The 20,056-nt window shown below is 37.8% G+C and overlaps 1 protein-coding gene across 1 annotated transcript in view; it reads right to left on the bottom strand.

Annotated features, from left to right (window-relative positions):
• LOC139690602 (glycine receptor subunit alphaZ1-like) overlaps positions 1 to 20,056 on the bottom strand; it is a 314,341-nt gene that overhangs the window by 77,921 nt on the left and 216,364 nt on the right. The window contains exon 3 of the mRNA XM_071588085.1: positions 14,371 to 14,459. Within this exon, the coding sequence (XP_071444186.1) occupies positions 14,371 to 14,459 (89 nt within the window). The remainder of the gene's footprint in view (positions 1 to 14,370; positions 14,460 to 20,056) is intronic.

Below are 20,056 nucleotides of genomic sequence, written 5' to 3'. Positions count from 1 at the left end.
AACTAAAGGGACTTGTTAATTGGTTTGTAGTTTTGAGGGACAGGCTCCAATATTCAACAGCTGTAATGTGAATTGCGGTAAACGTCTTTATTCTTTAACAATTAAAATTGAATTAGTTTAAATTTTAGCTCTTTGAAACGTCCAGTAGATCACGCTCTCCCAAATTGAATTAGACAATGGCGGAGAGAATATCTGAATGCTGGAGTTGTATTTTACCAAGATTACCTAAATTGATATAATTGCCACCGAAATGATGTTAGTGAAAAGGACATTCAATTTTCTGCAAAATTTCACGAAGAGTATTTACTTTTTCATTAGAAAAAAAATTGAATAAAAAATTTTGTTCAATTGTATGAAATTCAACAAAATTCAGGCTCCATCTAAACCCACTTCAATAGCACCCAAATAATGACGGCGGAAAATGACGACGGCAAAAATATTTTTATTTAAAATAGAGTTATCTTAATGGCTATTACTGTTTTTCCATCTTTTGCAAGTACCATTATCCCAATAATAAGAATCTGCGTCGTCACAGGGAAGGGCACTGAATTGGATTTTATGAGTGCACATAACTCAGTAACTAAGGAGTTCATTCAATGTCCAGAGCTTCAGGTTAAATATATCTACTTCCTCTCTAAATCCATGCAAAAACAAATAAAAAAATAAATTGATTTTTTTATAAAAATGGTTCATAAAAAAATAGAGCGAATCTTGATAAAATGCTCCCGTAAAACAATTTGCTAGGTTAGGACGACACTCGACTACTTAAAATACGAAATGGTATTCGTCTCCTATCAAACCCACTATATGCAAATAGTATTATATCTGTATTTTTCATTTAACGTTAAAATATGAAATAAGAAAAGGACGAGTAAAATGCTTAATTTTTCATTCCTGAAATGCTCTCATCCGTGGGTGGATTGGGGCAGAAGTTGCGGCCGGGGGAAGGAGGTTGCTCGAGGGTTGGGGCGGCCGGAACTTTCCTTCCCGAAAATGAAGTTCTCCTTCCCTCCGATCCGTTTCCACTCCGTTCTCTTTTTTACAAGTCACACCTCCCACCTCCCTCCTTACCCAATAATCTCCGCTTTTCCCCTTTATCGACTCCCCTCCTCAACAATCTCCCCCGCCCCCCCCTTTCCCACTCTTCTCTCCTCCGTCCACCCGCGCTACCGATTTCCAGTTTCGAACCCATACTGCCGCTTATTTTCAAACTCGTATTGCGTCATCTCTCGGATTATCGTCCTCCCCTCAAGCAAAGACTATTTTTTTTCGCTCCGGTCTTCCGTTTTCTGGCCCTTTTCGCTCTCCGGATGCATTCGACGCCCGTCCAATCTCCTCTTATACAAGTGCCAGTGTATACGAGTGCAAATTGCGTTACGGGATGAAGGAGGAAAGGCGAGAGAGGTGTGGTGGGATTTTGGAGGGGACGAAGGAGGAGTGTGGTGACCATGCGACGGATTGGAGGGAAGAAGATGAAGAAAGATAGAGAGGGGAAGAGTTCATTGCTACTTTTGGCTTAGTCCTATGGTGCTTGTGCTGATTTATTGTTGTCTATCTACAATTCAATCAATTGTTGTTTGATGAATTATGCTGCTAGGTTTTTCTGAAAAGAAAAACTAGACCAAACATTATGCGAATCACCGCTGGAGGCAGCCTTACGTCAGCCTTCTCCAGCTGCATTTCAATCAAAGAAACTACTATTTGTATGTTCAAATATTTTAATTCACGATTAATTTTTTGCCTCGGGGCACAGCTTCACGTTTTATTGGGCGTGCGGTAAAACATTGGATAAAGTTACAAAGTGCTCTATTTCTTCAATCATGAACCATTACGAGGGTCAAGAGGGAAACTTAAGTTCTTTAAATGCTCCATTGGATGTACGGACCGTAACTTCTTTGTTCTGCAAGAAATCTGCGTTGCTAACTAATTTGAAATTCATTACGTCCAAAAACGGACGGACTTAGCGTGAAAGCCAAATCAATGATTTCATATTTTACTGGACCAGTAGAGAACCGGATTTATAACAGATGCGGTTCTCTATTGTTAATTTATCGTCTCGCAGAAAAATTGGCTGTTGTAATCGTCATATTTTTCTTACCCTCCACGAAAATCTCTCTTGGAAACCAAAAATCTTTCCCTCCTTTTTAATACAATAGTAGCGGGTTATAATGTTTCAGTTGATATAACAGTTAACCTGTGCATCATCAAAATGAGCTGAACGGAAATGGAATTCTTGAGATGGTATCTAATATATATATATATATATATATATATATATATATATATATATATATATATAATTTCTTTGTTGCAAATATTGTAATTTGCGGTTAGTTTTAAATCTAGGACTACGCTATTGAACACAATGATTGTAGTATTGCTTTAAATTTATCCTTTTTAATAACATTTTTCTAAAGATTTTCCATTAAGGTTTAACCCATCCAACATTATATCTACATGATGAGCCGCATGGGGGTGTGGTAGGGGGTGTTAGAGCACCAGACATGCATGCAGAAACACGAGACCATGCATGAAGAAATACTCGTATTCGTTCATTCATGCATTAGAATTCACATGAGATAATATAAAAATATATGGGGAACTTGCACAGATTTATGGCTTAATGCATCATTGAATAATTTTTTTGTAGAACTAAAACATAAAATGTTATTGCCATTTAGTTCAGATATTTGGGTTCTTGGTTCCAATTTTTTATGAATTGCGTATCACGCGAGATGAGAACAAGTATCGGAAACTGTCGGTGACGATGTTCACCTCTCTTATTTTATTTTGGGCTCTTATAAATAGTTTCGGGCCATAATGATTCCATCGTTATCGACGCCTACTTCGGTTAGTGACCAAAGACGTTAAAATCTATAGCATCGCTAACGTAGTTTGAATTTAACGTAATCGTCTTATATTGCGTGTCATATAGTATAATAATAGTTTATTGAACACGTACAAGAAACCTCATTTACGTGTGTTTTGAGTAAATTTATTCTAAGCTAATTTTTTAAATAAGAATACATTCAATATTAAACCCTTAGGCTTCCGTGACGTCTATCTGAAGAATCCATGCTGCTTACGGAATTACTGTCATTTAGGTGACGATAATTCCCGGAATTCCTCGACTTGAAGACGTCTACAGGAGTGGGGATAAAACAGTTGTCTATCAACTCACCTGCGCTACAGTAATTCCCGGAAGAATCATGGATTTATCACATTAAATATAACATTGAGTCATTTTTTTAATTTAAAAACAACTTTATTGATTTAGCACATTTTTATGCAAAGCTACATGTGGTTCTTGGTTTCATGATAAACGTGCGTACCTCATAAATTTTCCATAGCAACAAAGCTCAAAAAAATATCGAAAGTATTTATGAAAAGGATAAACATGTACAGAATCATTTTACTTTCATCATAGTGTCATAAATGGGCAAATATGCTATGAATTAGTTATTTTATGTAGTTTATTTTTGAAACCACCGCATTAATATAAACCCAAAGTTTGATTTGGTGGGATGCAGTAGAGCTCATGTCGTAGCAAGCCCTAGGCCGTGCATAATCTGCACATTTAGTGAAAAATACTTTGCTCTTCCAGAAAGATCGGGTTCATCGAAAATCACGCAGCTTGGTTGAAGCTTGGACAGTACGGAGGCTAAAATTGGATTTGAAAAGATTTCCGTTTAGCAGTCGAATGCTTTGACAGCTTTTCCATCACTACAAACAAATTGCAGTTCCATCATCAAGTATTTACATTACTCACTGTGAGTAACCTGAAAGACGTGTGCCATGGAATGTTAGGACATTAACCAAGTTTTTGTTAGAAAGTTAAAGCATTAATTCATGAAATATCGGACTGCTATGAAATATTCAATCGGTAATTCTAGGATTTGTCTATGCGTTCAGTTCTTACATTGGTACATGATGATCTGTAGGAGAGCCATCTCTATCAGTAATATTTCCTCCCTACGGAGGAGGCTGGCTCCACTCCACCCTCCGTCGCCGCAACTTCCATTGGTAAGTGGGGGAAATTTTCTTCGATATCGATTTTTCCCCAAATCAACGCTACTCGTTCAGATTCATGGAAATTTTAATCTTAAATTAGGAATATTTTCTGAGGGTGGAACAGCAAAAAGTCTTAGTTCTCACACTGCGACTAGGAGGATATTTGATTGATATTAAAATATCATTATTGTAATAATTATGCTGGTAAAGATTAATTGTAAAAAAATTCAGGATCTAAGCACCGCTACACCTATTAGATTTGTCTAAGATGGTTTTAAACACTGTAACACCATACACTACAATAAACCATTCTTCAGCTCCTAATCCATGCCTCTCTGTAATCCTTTCAACAAGTCCATTTTTGTCAAAATTCTGGTACACCTACCCAACATTCTCCCATCTATTTGATGACTTATCGATAAAAATTCCTTGTACAACTGGCCTTTGCAAAACGCGCGCTATGGTTGAGGTCCTTCTACGATGTAAGATGACACTGAATGAATTAGTTCTGGGAAGGAACTAAGGGCAGAAGAAATTAGTTGTACATCCATGGGAAATTTCTTAATTAGTCATTAGGACCTACCTTGCTATTCTTTATTTTTCCGATTTCATCGCAGTATTTTCCTCATTCTAGCTTTACCTCTTTGTCTTCGATTTTTTGAACATCTTTTTTCTTTTTAACGCCCGGGAGGATCTTTTCTGTCCCTCTCCGCCGTCAACGGCGCAGCCGGACGACTTTTCATCCCATTCTGCACCCCAATCCGAAGTCACATTCTTTCACCTCTCTTTTTGTCCCTTCCTCCACTCTACCTTTTTCCCCTGAATATTTCCCCTTCCAGCATCCTCTCCGCCACAGGCCCTGATTTTTCTTTCCCATTCCTGCTATCCTAAGCCTCCGAAATTGCCCTCACACCCCGCACATCTCCCATCCCACCCACATTTTCTCTCTCTCTCCGACTTGTGTCCTCACCGAATGTCTTTCGTTCCACGTCGAGGGTACTCCGGACACGTGTCTTTCGAGATCTACAGCGACAATTCCTGTCGGTCCCATCACGAGTCATGGTTCCACTCGTCAAGGCAACACTTGCACCATTCCTCCAACTCCCTCCCGCCTCGGAAATCCTCCCCACGTTCACTTCACTTGCTTTTGAGCCCTCCTCCACCCGCTTTTCCCCGAAGACCTGTTCTTCCCCACTAATACCTCTCCCAAAACTCATCGTGCGTGTTCCTCCCTCACTGGTTTCGTTTCCGAACCATCGGGAACGGAAGATCCATCTACTGATACTGGTTACCTTGTGCTCGGGAGGTCGTGTGAACGACGGGGCATGCAAGTATTTTTAAAGTGTAGAAAATTCTCCTCTTTTTGATAGCTATCTTATGTTGGCTTTGACACATAGTGTTGAGTTTTTTTTCACAAATAACCTCATGGTTACGCGTGTCTTGTGAAAATTAATCGGCTGCGATCATGAATATACATGCCCTGCTTTATTCATCCCGCATGAAGAGTCGTATCCAAGTACCAATCTAAATCTTTTGTGAAATTTCGTGCCTGTCTCCCTTAAAAAGTTATTATGTTGCGTAATGTATTTTAATCATATTTTGTGAATTTTACGTAGGCTATTCAATTACGCGAATGTTGCGAAATAACAGTTAATGATTAATTTTTTATATTGTTTGAAAATGCTTAGATGCGTGATTTTTGCGTTAATTCGTAGGTCGATCGACGTGCGCTGTTGTAAAACTGAATGAATTCATTCCGAAAGACACGAATATTTTCTAAAAGGCAATGTTAAATTGGCAGTTAGTGCGCTTGCTAAACACATAGTATGATACGTGGTTGACTGATACCATAATGATTACTCTTGTTCTTGTGGAAATGATATATATTCATGAAAACAGTGTTTTGTATCACTTAATAGAACGTCATGTTCTCGAAGAATGATATGGACATGTTAAATGTTATATAAAAGAAAGAATTTTAGAATGATGCATGACATCTGAGTTTTTTGAGACACCTGCGGAATTTTTATCCCTCTAAATTATATTGTTAGATTCGCACGTAAGGATAAATTAAGAGAGGTAAAAATCGTCAACGATTGATTCAAGTAGTCCTTATTTCCGCAAATGATACGGAGCTACATAAAAGTCGAACTCAGCAGCCCGAAAAAAATAAGTTGGCTTAAAAGATAAAATTAAATGAATTAGTCAAGCGCAGCACTTAATGCATTATTCAAACCCAGCAATTAATGCATTATTCAAACACAGCAATTAATGCATAATGTATAGAGGCATTTATTCTCGCGAGTGCGTTTTTATATTTGCTAAAACATTCAAGTGAATATATGGACTAATAATTCTAAATGCATGGCTAATACCCTAGCACCCATCACCACACGCTCTCGCGACTGCATGTGGTTTATCGTGTAGATATAGCTGTAAATATATGTATTAGATGTAACAGTACAATACCCAGCACTATTATAGCACACCTCAAAATTAAAATGACTAAATCTCTCAGGAACATTTAAATTACCTACATGACAAACTATTCGATGGTAGCACATTAATTGAAATATTATCTACTTAATAAAAAGAGAGGTATTGTGAATTCATTCATCGAGAATGTTCCTTTGGACGCAAAAAGCTAATCATTCAACTTTGATTTGGTATTTAGCCCAAATAAGAGTATTAAGTTCAATAGTTTCAGCCTCAACTTTGTGGAAGTTCATTTATTAAGAGTATTAAGCATTAATCTATCGCTATTTAGTCATGTACTGTGAATACTTTTGATACCAACTTCTCTCAACACGGGGATCGAGATGGTGCGGGGGCTAACGTACTGGCTTCCCACCCAGAGGGCCCGGGCTCATATCCCGGCGGTGTTGAATACTTTTCAGAGGTATCTCGATCCCTACTTGAGGTGTTTGTGGAGGGTACTTTGAGTGAGTACGCCGTCCGTCGGATGAGACCTTAAACTGCGGACCCCTTGGCACCTTTCGTAAAGAGTAGGCTAATGCCGACGCCGGGTTTCTCTCCACCCTTCATCCTTTCCTGTCCATCCCCTATGGCGCAAATGACCTCAGCTGTCGGTCACCTCCCATAAATACTACTACTACACTTCTCTTCAAGATCTGAATCTACATTAACTCCCTGGCCACTGAAAGGGCTTCTGGGCGCTTTAACCAGTTGTTCGTTTATTTATTCCGAATATTTTGGGTTCATCTGTTTTTATTGTCACCTAATTTTACGGATTTTGTATTGGCGGTTTAGTTTTGTCAAGCTTTTAAATTATCAAGTATGCCCACTGAGCAGCGGTATCGCGAAGATTACGGTCAATTTACAACTATTTTTCCCCGTTTCATTGGCTCCAAATACTATTATATTATTTAGTTGTCTGCCGTTTAAACTCGATTTTTTGAGGGACAGATAGTACACTCTACATTCACCAGTCTCGCCTGCCAAGACACGACCTGACATCCCAGTCTGTAAATAACTATTCTTCAATTCTGTATTTATTCCGCAACTCCCTTCATTCCGTCCAATATCCCTATCATTCCCCTCCCCCCCCTACCTCGCCTGCTCTACGCACCCCCTCTATCTCAGTCTTGGACATCCGATCACCAATTAAAAGCTCTACAACTAAATTTGCTGTCTCTTTCGATTTCTCTCAACTACCCTCTCTCCTATCCTAGTTCTTTTCATTCGATACGGTCAATCTAATCCACCTTCATTATGTGTGCCCAAAATAATTCCTTCAGAAGGAGAGGACCTCAGTACCTCTTCCTTTGATTTCCTGGCAGTCCATTTTACCTCCTTTCCTTCTGAAGGAATTATTTTGGGCACATATAATGACGGTGGATTGGATTGACCGTATCGAATGAAATGTACTGCGGTAATCAATTCCTCCCTCGCGCAATTCGAAACAATGAGGTCTATGTATGTGTTTTCAAAATCGCTTGAAAACCCAGCAGAATGCCACTTATAAACTGAAATCATTATTATGATCAGATCGTATTTGCATATTTGCATTCGTTCAGATGATTGTCTAACATCCCCTGCCACATGTTACCAAAACCGCACACTTTATAAAACGTGCGATTGTAGGTGTACAATTTTTTAGCTACTAATACATTTATCTACTCATTGGAAATAAGAATAGCAAGCTTAATACCCATTTTTAAAGTTTATTGTTGTAATGAGCACGTAATAATCGATGCTGTGGAACTTCAATTGGCAGTTAATTCGTGAAGGTAGGATTTTAGCACGTACCCCCGTGGAAGCAGTTTTAATTTCATTTACCTATCAACCAAAATTTTGCTTCACCAAGTGTACTCTTTCTCGATTTTTACTCCATTGCGACACTTCTAGGCGCTCGACTTGTCCACGGTCGAGGCAGGGTAAGCAGGAAAAAAAATAACGTCTGAGAAGAACCTTTGGTGAGTAGACACGTTTTTTGCCTCTGGAATAACATTTCGGATCGTTTGGCTGATTGCGACGCTGCATCGTGATGTGTTAAAAATCGCAACCACCTTCCAAAGGTGCTCCTGGTTACCCTTTCTGCGTGTGAGGACCCGGAACGATGTATATATATATGTATTTGGTGCTCGCGGCACGTTCGCAACACTCCACTATGTGTGTGGACGTTTCATTTCAGTAAATATTCTGGTCTTTCGTCGCAAAAACTAGGCTTCCCTGTGAATTTTGCTGTTTACCCTCCTCTCTGCTTTCCCGCCACTCAACTTCGATTCCAGCCTGCGTATGCGCGCTAATGTAATTTGGACTAGCGACGTAACACGTATGAACGTCTAATTTTTACTCTTTTACTTCATCATATCCACTGCTGCCTGATGGTGTGAACCACTATATAGTGCCCTCATACATTTTTATTGCCTCAGTATGCATGTTAAGTAGGTATGGCGTGAATGGCGTGCAGCAAAATTATGAAGGCAATAAAAGTGGCCTACATTCCAGATCAAATGGTAAATAGTACACTCATGGTTTCGATTGAAAAAAAAAGAAAATTTAGGAAAGGGTAACTAGTTTCTTTTTCATTTGTGATATGTGATTTCCCTAGGGATATTTGGTGCACAGATGGCCATGCAGTTCATATCTGGTCGGGAGTTACCGGAAGTACCACCCCTAAATTCTGGCATTTGACCAGCAGCATATATGTTCGCATAGACTTATCACAATAATACGTTACACATCTAATCATAAAATAATTACGCACGAACAATATCAGATCTGCTCATTGAACTACGAAGCCACCATGATGAAAACGTCTTTGTTTTTGCAAAGTTATCCTTGGGTATTATGCTTTAGTGCAATTTAGTTATGATGGATTTAATTCATAAGAAATTAATTGCTCCTCATTTTCCCTTCCATTTTGCGTATGTACCAGGTGAAAAACTCTGCAAATGAAAGGCTATTAGGGATACGGTGGCTATTAAAAATTTATTTTTTTCAAATTAAGGCTTATCAAACATTTCGGATCGTTATATTTGAAGGCCTGAGGCATCTATCTGGCGATGAAATATAAAATATGCATGTGATAAATATGTTCAAACTATCTTGAACTACCTTTCAAACATATTGAAATGTAATGAAATAATTGACTTTGTAATTCCACACACTTTATTTAAAAACACACGACCCAGGTTTCGACGTTGAACGTCATCATCAGGTGGTCCTCATAGAAGCACGCTGGCTATATATACCTTCTGATCATAGGAGGGGGGGGTTTGTCAGAGAGGGAGGTCGGAGGGGTAAAAAGGTTACAATGTAGCTGGGAAGAAAAGAGAATTACATTTTTGATTTAGAAGAGTGGTAGGTCTAGGAGTGGGGAGTGGGAGGGATACAAAATTTCGTTGGCAAGATCATCTTTCCAACGGACACATTTCAAAATTTCTAACTGCTCCAAAGCATCGAGCCTTTGACCTTTTTCTTCAAAATGAATAATTTTTGTCACAAAGTCACTTTTGTGATCACTTTCGATGAGGTGTTTTGCAAAGAGGGATGTTATGTTCTTATTTTTTACACATGTTTGGTGTTCTTTAATCCTTTCTTTAAATTTCCGTCCTGATCATAGGAGGGAAAATTAAATGTGCCTTTTACAGTCGTTCATGCCTTAAGAACCTGATCTCTCACACTAAAGACAAAGTCCCCGAAAACGAGAGGAGTGGAGTGTATGAGTTAAAGTGCTCGGATTGTAGCACAAAGTATATTGGACAAACAGGACGGAAATTTAAAGAAAGGATTAAAGAACACCAAACATGTGTAAAAAATAAGAACATAACATCCCTCTTTGCAAAACACCTCATCGAAAGTGATCACAAAAGTGACTTTGTGACAAAAATTATTCATTTTGAAGAAAAAGGTCAAAGGCTCGATGCTTTGGAGCAGTTAGAAATTTTGAAATGTGTCCGTTGGAAAGATGATCTTGCCAACGAAATTTTGTATCCCTCCCACTCCCCACTCCTAGACCTACCACTCTTCTAAATCAAAAATGTAATTCTCTTTTCTTCCCAGCTACATTGTAACCTTTTTACCCCTCCGACCTCCCTCTCTGACAAACCCCCCCTCCTATGATCAGAAGGTATATATAGCCAGCGTGCTTCTATGAGGACCACCTGATGATGACGTTCAACGTCGAAACCTGGGTCGTGTGTTTTTAAATAAAGTGTGTGGAATTACAAAGTCAATTATTTCATTACATTTCAATATGTTATGCAAATTCCACAAAGTTACGCCTGAGACAACAAATTTTACCTTTCAAACGTTTTGGATAAGCGCGTCGGATTTTTCATAAATGCTCAAAATGGCACTTTCACTTCGATTCAAGCATTTGTGTCGTGAGTTTTCATTTAAATAAATTTGAGTTGAGGATATTGACAGATTAAAAATGTTAGTTTGAAATAAATATTTTTACTTGATTTGTCAAATGTAATGGATTTAAAGAATATTAATATTTTCTTTAAATATAAAAATAAGGCGTTTCATCATATTCCGCAAATATGTAAGGTGTGCGAGATGTGCTCCTAGCATGTTCAATATGACGAATATTAATGCTAAAAACATCCTCTTGTCATAACTGATGGTGTTGTTAATTGTTTTTAGTTACTTATTAATTCCTAAGATACCAAAAATTCTCATTGATGGGAAGAAGAAATAGTTCTCATGCTAGGAAACATGCGAATGGAAAAATATCTTCATGGTGCTCTTCATTTCTCCACAGTTCCAAAAAGTTGTCTTTTAGGCATTGAATCCTTTCGTATTTGAATTATTTTTTGTTGGATTAGGTTACCACTTCTCTTGTCTATCGCTCAATACTCTCACCGGCCACTGATTGTAGGATGCTTAACTCCCTCCGAGGTGAATGCAAAAGCCAACTCACCGCGGCCTTTCTAAGAGGTCGTTTGCTCTTTTTCCTCCTTGCTATGCCAGTGAGTTTGATCCGGGATGGTATGTCGGCTTATTGAGGAGCGTGAAACTTTTTGACAGTCCCCGCATGCACCGGTGGAAATGCTTTGTTTTAATCCCATTCCCGTATTCCAGCCAACACCAAAGTGGGCAGTTAGATCGATCGGCCTTGTTTCCGATGCAGCGGAGAAAAGTTCAGGACTTTCCTTGGGCTGAAATATGGTATGTCATTTGAGACTCAGGTGACTTAGCAGTACATATCATGTCTAAAAGAATCTCTTTTCGACCGTGGGCGGATTCAATGTTTCGCAAAGGGATACGAGGGTAATACTACCATGACTTCAACTGCCCTTACAGTATTTTATGTCGAAGTATGATTTTGTTTGCATTGAAAAAAATCTTCAAATTCCACTTAGATATTTTTGGTGACGGTTAGGAAATATCTAAGCAGTTTTATGTCACAATGTTTCAATGAAAAATATTTGTAAAATTGACGTTTTGGGTGCTCATTTCAAATTAATGTGGATTGAGTAAGGACTGCAGGGAATTAAGTGACAGGAGAGGAAACTTTGGCAACACATAATCTGCGAGTTGAGCATCACAAGTGTATTTGAGTAAAGGATTTTTCGGGAGAATTATTCCTGTGTTCACTCCTATTCATGGTTTCTTAAATGTGTCTTTCACGAAAGGGGGTTGTATTAAGGGCACTCATGTATTTCTATCATGCACATACAGTGTTAAAGTTATTTGAATGCCATGCTTAGTTTCTCCTACAAATTTGTTTTTAATTGTGTTGTGGGCTTCTTTTTTGTCGACATTTATCAATTTTGATTGATTAAATGAATTCGGATTAGTTCAATGAATTAGAATCTACTGTAACAAATGTGATCCGGAATGAAGTTTTTTGCGATATATGATTATTATTGCTAATACGCTGTACCACTTCGTGACCTTGCTTCGTGAGAGAGTACGATATTCATTGAATAAAAACAGGTGGACTGTGCATAAAAATATTTTCAGGAAAATAATACGATTGCTCTTTTTGAGGATGAAAAGAATCACCTCACGGGCAAATACGAAAATTTAATTGTGCTTTGTTGAAACCGGACAACCACGTGGAATGAAAAGCCAATGCCGCGAAAAATATTATTTCCGTTCGTCACAGCCGGCATTGAAGGTGGAGGCCTAGTACTCATTCAGAATTGCCATTCGAGGCACTGGGAGCCATTTGCAGATGTCATCACTGTCTTTACTGCGCATGGTGTTGCAGATAGCGAGTAGGGGCTCAAATTGATCCCCAAGGACGCTCGAGGGTGCAAGCTAATCTCGAGAGTTCTGGTGTTAAATCTTCCCTCGCGTCACTCCCGCCACCACCCCTACTCCCGGGCTTCCATCTTCTACCTTCACGATAGTCTGCGTTTATGCTCCGAGACTATTCTCGCCCCGATCCCTAAACTAGGAGATTTCTATCTCTATTCAGTGGGTGACGAAGGTTAAGTACCTAATGACAGGCGGTGCTCTAAAGGGATCCTCGTCGTGGGGATTTCACCGTGCTCGCGTATTTTTCTCACGTACTGATCTTTCTCACATAAGGAAATGGTGGCCGCAGAAATTGTCCCATTTTTCGTGTCGGTTCTCTAGGGAAGAAGCACTGGTACCGGATGCTTTAATTTCCGCCGGGGAGCCGGCTCTTGTCGTTCGGCTCGTGATTGAAGGGCATGGTCAGTCTTGAAGATGCTGGATTTTAGTGAGTTTGGCGAAGGAAATTGAGGAACTTAATTATGTGAAAGGTGAAAACGTTGCTACTCGACATTACTCATTTATAGAGTCCTGCGATTTCATGTGCAATTTGGAGTGGTAATGTCCTCCGACAGCTGATAAAAATCATAAAATCGCAACACATCATCCTTTTCCGAGGTGGAATTTGCACAGATCTACGCATTCGTATTCTTGCGAGATCATTTTTACTAGCCTAGAACCTGTTTGGCCGAGGGCACTACGAAAACATGGAAAATTATCAAATATTATGAACCACATTTTCCTTGAGAACAATTTTAAAGAAGGTTGGAAGGTTAAATATTGTTCGAAATTAGAAAAGTTACAAATGGATTAATTATAGTCAGTAAACCGGATAGTAATAAATATTTATATTTCTCAATGGTATAAAAAATTTATTCTTAGCTTTGCGAAGACTGCTCATCGTAGTAATTCTTGGAAGCGACAACGTAGAAACATTTTTCAGTTGTCAGGTATGCATTTATATTTTCAGAATAAAAATAAGGCAGTTGTCATATATTTTAATTTAAGACTTTAAACTAAATTTAGAACGTATGCAAATAAATTGTGTAAGAAAGAGTGAAAGGGAAGTAAAATTTATTTCTATAAACTTGAAGTGCTTCCTTAATGTTGAATTTTAGGATACGAAATTTGATTAAATGATGAGTATGTATTATTTGAATGTTCACGTCTGCTGAGCCATGACTCTAACCTGTTTGGATTTTAATAAATTATACAGCTATTTTTATAAATCAATCAACCAGTGTAACTAAAAGATATTGTCTATTTGATGCCAAATGATGTGAATAAATTTATGTAAATAATTTAATTTATTATGAAATTAACTTATCACTTGACATGGAAAATATCTCACTGTGAGAGTCCGCAAATATTTTAATTATTTTGTCTACAAATATCGATGAATAATGGGAATTATCATAAGTGTACTTTAAGTTAAGCATCTCATAAATGACTTAAAAGTGAAGAGATGTTAGCACGTGTAGACATTAACCCTAGGAGAGAGGAATAATTTCCAGATTAGATTGATGTTGATCATTGTCAATGAATCACAAATTGATATTGCATATTTCAGTTTGTATCTTAAGGTTCGACCGGCAATCTTCAATGGAATGGGTTTAAAATGGAATGCTGGCGAGTACTTACTGAATTGGTTGGTCGGCGTGGCTCTTCGGTCGTAGTCTTTTTTAAGTAGACTGTCCAAAATCTGAAGGTGATCCATTTTGGCACCACGTCTGAGGAGAGAAAAAAATACTGAGTTTTGATCTTTAAATTTCATCAAATACCATAGTTGATTATTTCAGTTAACTGAATTTCATGGTTGAATTAATTATGAAAATGTTTCAAAATACACAGAGGTATATGGTTAATGAGAAATCAGTGAAAGAAAGAATATCGTAGAAATACTAAATATCGAACTATAGTAAAACTATTAAAATATAATACATGCAGATAACCTAAAAGGTGTTATATTGTTATGAGTTTTCCACACGGTTAAAATGCAGTGCTGATAATCTTATAACAAAAGTACGCATGTTGGAAAGAGACTGGTGAATAATTAATGATATTTTTCCTACTAAGTTGTTATTGCTCGTACATAAATAACGTTAGTTTCAGTTAAGTTTGGGTATTAATAAGTTGAAATTTATGTGCATATTTGTAGCATTTGGGATCTCTTACACGTATGTTCGTTTAAACCTAAGCTAAAGTAGTGTGTATTAATATCTATTATTGAGCAGAAAAACCCAATCTTATACAATAGACCGTGAAATTCGTGTGCCTTGGTAATTAGAATGCACTCCATTAGCCGATGTCACAAATTTCTGTGGTTTAAGCGCAGTAGTCCTAAAAGAGTGTACAGAATATTTTCTATCAAGCATTGATTTGCGCACATTCCATGAATATCTAATGTGATTTCCCTTAACGTATAACACTGGGTAAAAAAGTTTTAATATACCTATACCGGAGACTTTGATGTTTAAAATTGAAATTCTCTGAATATAGGTATGAGAAAAATTAATTGAATCCTCGTTCAGATACCTCCAAATGATGATTATGAAATTCTCTTCTTTTAGAAATTTCTGGAAAGGAATTTTATGGAATGCCCAAGGGATCTTCTGAAACTTTGGAAGTCAGAATAAAGTTTCAGGGGGATGGTCTATGAGCGGATCATGCATTTATTTTTCCCAGTATATTCATGTCCTTGGCCATTATTTCCGACCGCCACATCCCCCTTAACGGTTTCAAATGCCACCCCTGTTCCCCCTTAATGGTTTCAAATGGCACCCCTGTTACGTATTATGCAACGTTAGTCGTAGGTTCCTTCCCTTTAATGGTTTCCGCCAACTTTTGCGTGATACCAGTAAGGCATCCATTATTCATCGAATACATTCAATGCTAAATTCTAGCCATGAAGTAAAATCGGTGGCGAAGCATTATATTGTATCCGTATGATTAGTTGAAAGCGAAACAAGAAAGTAATTGAAAATGGAGCTGGTCTGTTACCAAAATCATTTTCCAGCATTGCCTGAATAAGGAGCGTCATGCGTGAAAGCCTCAATGAATATTGCTCGTCTAATAGGGAGTATTTGCGGACACGTTGACATCTGTATCCTTGGACAAAGTATTATTAATTACTTTTTAAATATTCCCTGTCGTACATTAAGAAGTAATCAATGACTAGTGTATTTTGCCCATTCAACTATTACGCGCATGCAAAAATACGTTGCGTGAATAATATTTTATATTCTATATTTTAGAATGCTTTGTAATATCATATGAAAATGCCACGATACCTCGAGTAAATGCTCTTGTCAAATTCAACTTGTAAATTCAATTGTCTTTGTATATCAAACTGTTTTTATATAAAGGTAAATTTATTACGTTTCGGTAGCAAGCGGAAATAAAATGCTGAGGTTATCGTACAAGTGATGCTGTGAGGTGAAGGGTCAGTCAGATAATTAGCATGAAAATACAATCCTCAATCAGTAGTTTTGGAAACAAAATGTTTAAGTTTAATTCATAAGAATAATCATTTTAGCATGTAAAGGTAAACTATGTCAGCAATGGACTATGAACAAGTGTAATCAACTAATTACTAGCCATTAAAGTTTGAATCAATTTAAAATATGAGGTGTGATGGTCGTAATAAGCTCTTAAAAATAACATTTTTAGTAGAAACAGCTAAATAAAATTATGACACTCAAATTGCCAGCGATATCTGTCTATTAACTGCTGGAATATGACCAGCTATATGAACGAGTATCTTGAGGCCAAGCGTCTCGCGGAAACGGCTTCAGGGAATTCTCTCTAGTCTAGAAAAAATCTAAGAATGTTACCCCTTTTCCATGCTCGAAAAGTGTTTTCCGTGATGGAAGGTGCTGCCTTACCGCTTACGCTTTAATAAAACCATTTCGTTACTTTGGCGTTCGCACATGTTTTCCCTTTGCCTTATGCTTTGTTGGGTCTTCAGCCGGCGAAGACGGACAAGGAGAAGGAACCTCGCTCATTTCACGAAAGAGTTTCTCGCCAACCGAAGCAGGCCGACGGGACTACGGTGATAAAGAGTTGTCCGGCTTCAATTTCGTCATCCTGTCTCTCTCTCTTCTCTTGGGTTTTGAACCCATTCTGAGAGGTGATGCCTCACTCCCCCTCGCTATCATCCCTCTATCTTCCACTCCAGCCGAGTCAGCACCAACCCGTTCTCTCAACTTGGGTATGCCCACGTCACTCACAGTCTCTTTTCTCCCACCCGTTTGTTGGCTGTTTTCACTGTCGACCTAGAACTTTGCTTCTGCGAGCCGCCCAATAACTAACCACAACAGCGTGGACGTATCAGTTCTGAAAGTTAAACTAGAACTTAAGACGTCAATGCTCTCTGATATTGAAGTAGTTGGTGGATATTCTTATATGGCCATTCTTACTAGCATCGTTTTGATGGTCGAAAGATTCGTATCCATTTTTCATGGAAGTGGGCATTGCGTGCTTTTTAATATATTGTAATATTTAATTTTTTAATGTAATATTTTTTAAATATTTTTTTATATTTTTTCAATATTTTAGGAAAATGTGAAAAGATATCAAAATTCTCAAAATTGTTGTTTTTAAACAAGGTAATTAATTTTCTTTGGAAATTTTCTTATTGCTTTATTTTTTTCAAACACTATCTCATTTGGCATGTCAGTTGTTAGGCCGTCTCTTAGCAGATTTTAGATATCCCTGAATAGTTTCGCGGCCATACGTCTCTCTCATAAAGTTCGCCCATTACGTTACGATTGATTTCTAGTTTTATTGCAATATATCTATTTTGTCACTGCATATGATTGATTCTATCTCAAATTTTATGAAGATAAATACATTTTGATTGTTTCTGTTGGCCGTAAGTACGGTTAAATGAGACGAAGTGTTGGTCCGTCCCATCACCGCAGCATGATGCAAGCAGCGGAAGAGCTGAAATTGCACCTCATGGCATACACACTGTATTTCGTGCACCTAAATAGAGTTGAGCTTCACTTAACGTCAAGCTCGTAATCTCCTGTCCTCCTTTGTGTTACATAATAACAACGGCAGTTATCACCTGCCACTTCCTCTGCACCTATCCCTCCTCCCCCCAAGAGCTATGTAGTAGATGAACGATATACTTCCATTTCTCTACTTATGCAATCAATTTATACTCATTTTTTTCTTCCCTCTACGTTGTTACTGTTTTCTCGGACGTCGAAAAACTATTTATATGCATTAATTGTTGTTACTAACGCGAACGGAAATTATATATATATATATATATATATATATATATATATATATATATATATATATATATATATGTCGTTAGAGGATTTCTAGTGAGTGTTAATTCGATTCTGCGGTTTAAATATTCATGGTTTCATGTTTATATTGGCAAATAAAATTTTCCGCGGTGTTCCTCTACTAGATATAATGAAATGCGATGGATTCCTCGTGGATCACGAGGAAATGGCCTCAGAATGTCAATTAAATTTATGGACAAATACGAAGTTTGACGCTTGAATAACCGTCCCATCTACAATGCAACGAAAACTAACGATTTCGTTATTTTGTATGTTAACTGACTGCCTGCCATTGACATTCTAGTGGAACGTCAACCGTTTTTACGAAATTGCCGAATAGATCCTCCGGACATAGTCTTTGCAGCGCTTCCTTATCCTCTGATGATGTCTCCCTGTTCCTTCCGTCGAGAAGAATTCTTACTTGGGTTTCCTGCCTCTTTTCCGGCATTTTCCTTAGGGTTTCTTTCTTCCATCACTCCTTTCTTCACGACCCTCTTTTGCTGACTGCGTTCCTGCTAGTTGATGCCTCTTTTTCTTTTCCTGCCCATTTTCGTTCAACCCATTTTGATATGGGTAGCTTGATGCTTACTGATGCATAAATGTAATACATAATGTCCTCAAATTACATGGAATTGAAATTCAACGACTCCACTAGTTCTCTTTCTGTATCAAGACTCATTTCTTGCCCTTTTTTTTGGCTTTATTCCCTCAAATTAATTGATAATGAATCCAGTGCAGACATCTGCGACCCATCTATGGGAGTGTCTCCCTTTACTACAAATTTTATTCGCTGTATGCCAGGTGTTAGTTTTATTTACGACTTGATTCTGTAAAGTCATTGAACCATAATGGGGTAACACGGCACAAGCTGTAGCTTTTTAGAGAAAAACATACATTACTATAGTTTCTTTTGGTAATAAAATAGTAAAATCATCGTTGAGTATGGGAAAATTATCCCGGCGTTTTCGTTGACCGTTGAAATGCATAAAAAATTATCCTGATCAAGATTAACCGGAGTCATTTATTCGTTAGAATATCCTTTAAAATTACAGGTACCTGTATTTCGTGAAATTTTCATTGAAATATTAATAAAATGAAATATTGATCGACCTGCGGCTGCGAATTCAGGGTCAAGTTCTATTTATCTTCCCATTTTTTGCTGCAATTATCACGTCAAGGCGTAGGTTTCTCTGTGGTGTTAGTATTATTGATCATAATAATTTACGAACTTGTAAACTCATTTAATTTAGTGGGATATAGGAAAACTCTTTTGTTATACCTTTAAGGAAATATAGATTCGATATCTATAAGTAAGGATTATCATATTTTGCTTATTTCGACATCGTTTATTGGGTGAATACGATTTTAGTACTAAATGAGCACTAGGGTATTCAGTTAGCACGGTAGTTCACTAATGAGTTTTTATTATTCTTCCCAATAATTGAGCCACTCTCGTTAGTAGAATTCCCTAGGAAAAGGCGGATCATTAGACCTCTATGATTTTCGCATTGATTGAAGCCATAGATTTGATCAATGGAGAAGCGGTTCATCGTCCAACGGGAGGCATTTCATTCCACATGAACTGGTTTGCATACCTCTCTCACATCGCAAAGACATTAGGTGATATCTTTTATAAACCCTTTAACCACGCAGAAAACACAACAAATATTTCTTGAGATTAGATACAACGGGTCTAATAAGATAGAAAAGCAATGTATTTAAAACATCGGATGTATTGAAATTCTCTCGAGCGGTAATATTTTGTTTATATTTCGCGTTTTTGGTTCGGTCCGATGATTTCAGACTTGTTCTGGAATCTTTTAGGCCACGTCACTGCGTGGTCGGCTGAGGTTGATTTATTTTTCATGGTTTTTTCCTTCCCACCTATTTTAGTGTTACGTAATGGCGAAATCCCGCGTTTTGAGACGTCACAACACAACCGGAGACCTTTGTTGCGCTCCCGTCGATTTCATTCCCTCGCTCTCATCACTCTCCGTCCTCTCGTCGCCTCCACGCGCTCCCTG

This window comes from Hetaerina americana, unplaced genomic scaffold (genome assembly GCF_022747635.1).
Source record: "Hetaerina americana unplaced genomic scaffold, ioHetAmer1.1.p SCAF_3, whole genome shotgun sequence".
In the NCBI taxonomy this organism is placed as follows: Eukaryota; Metazoa; Arthropoda; class Insecta; order Odonata; family Calopterygidae; genus Hetaerina; species Hetaerina americana.
Note: the sequence above shows the minus strand (reverse complement) of the source record. Positions and strands in the feature narration are given on the sequence as shown.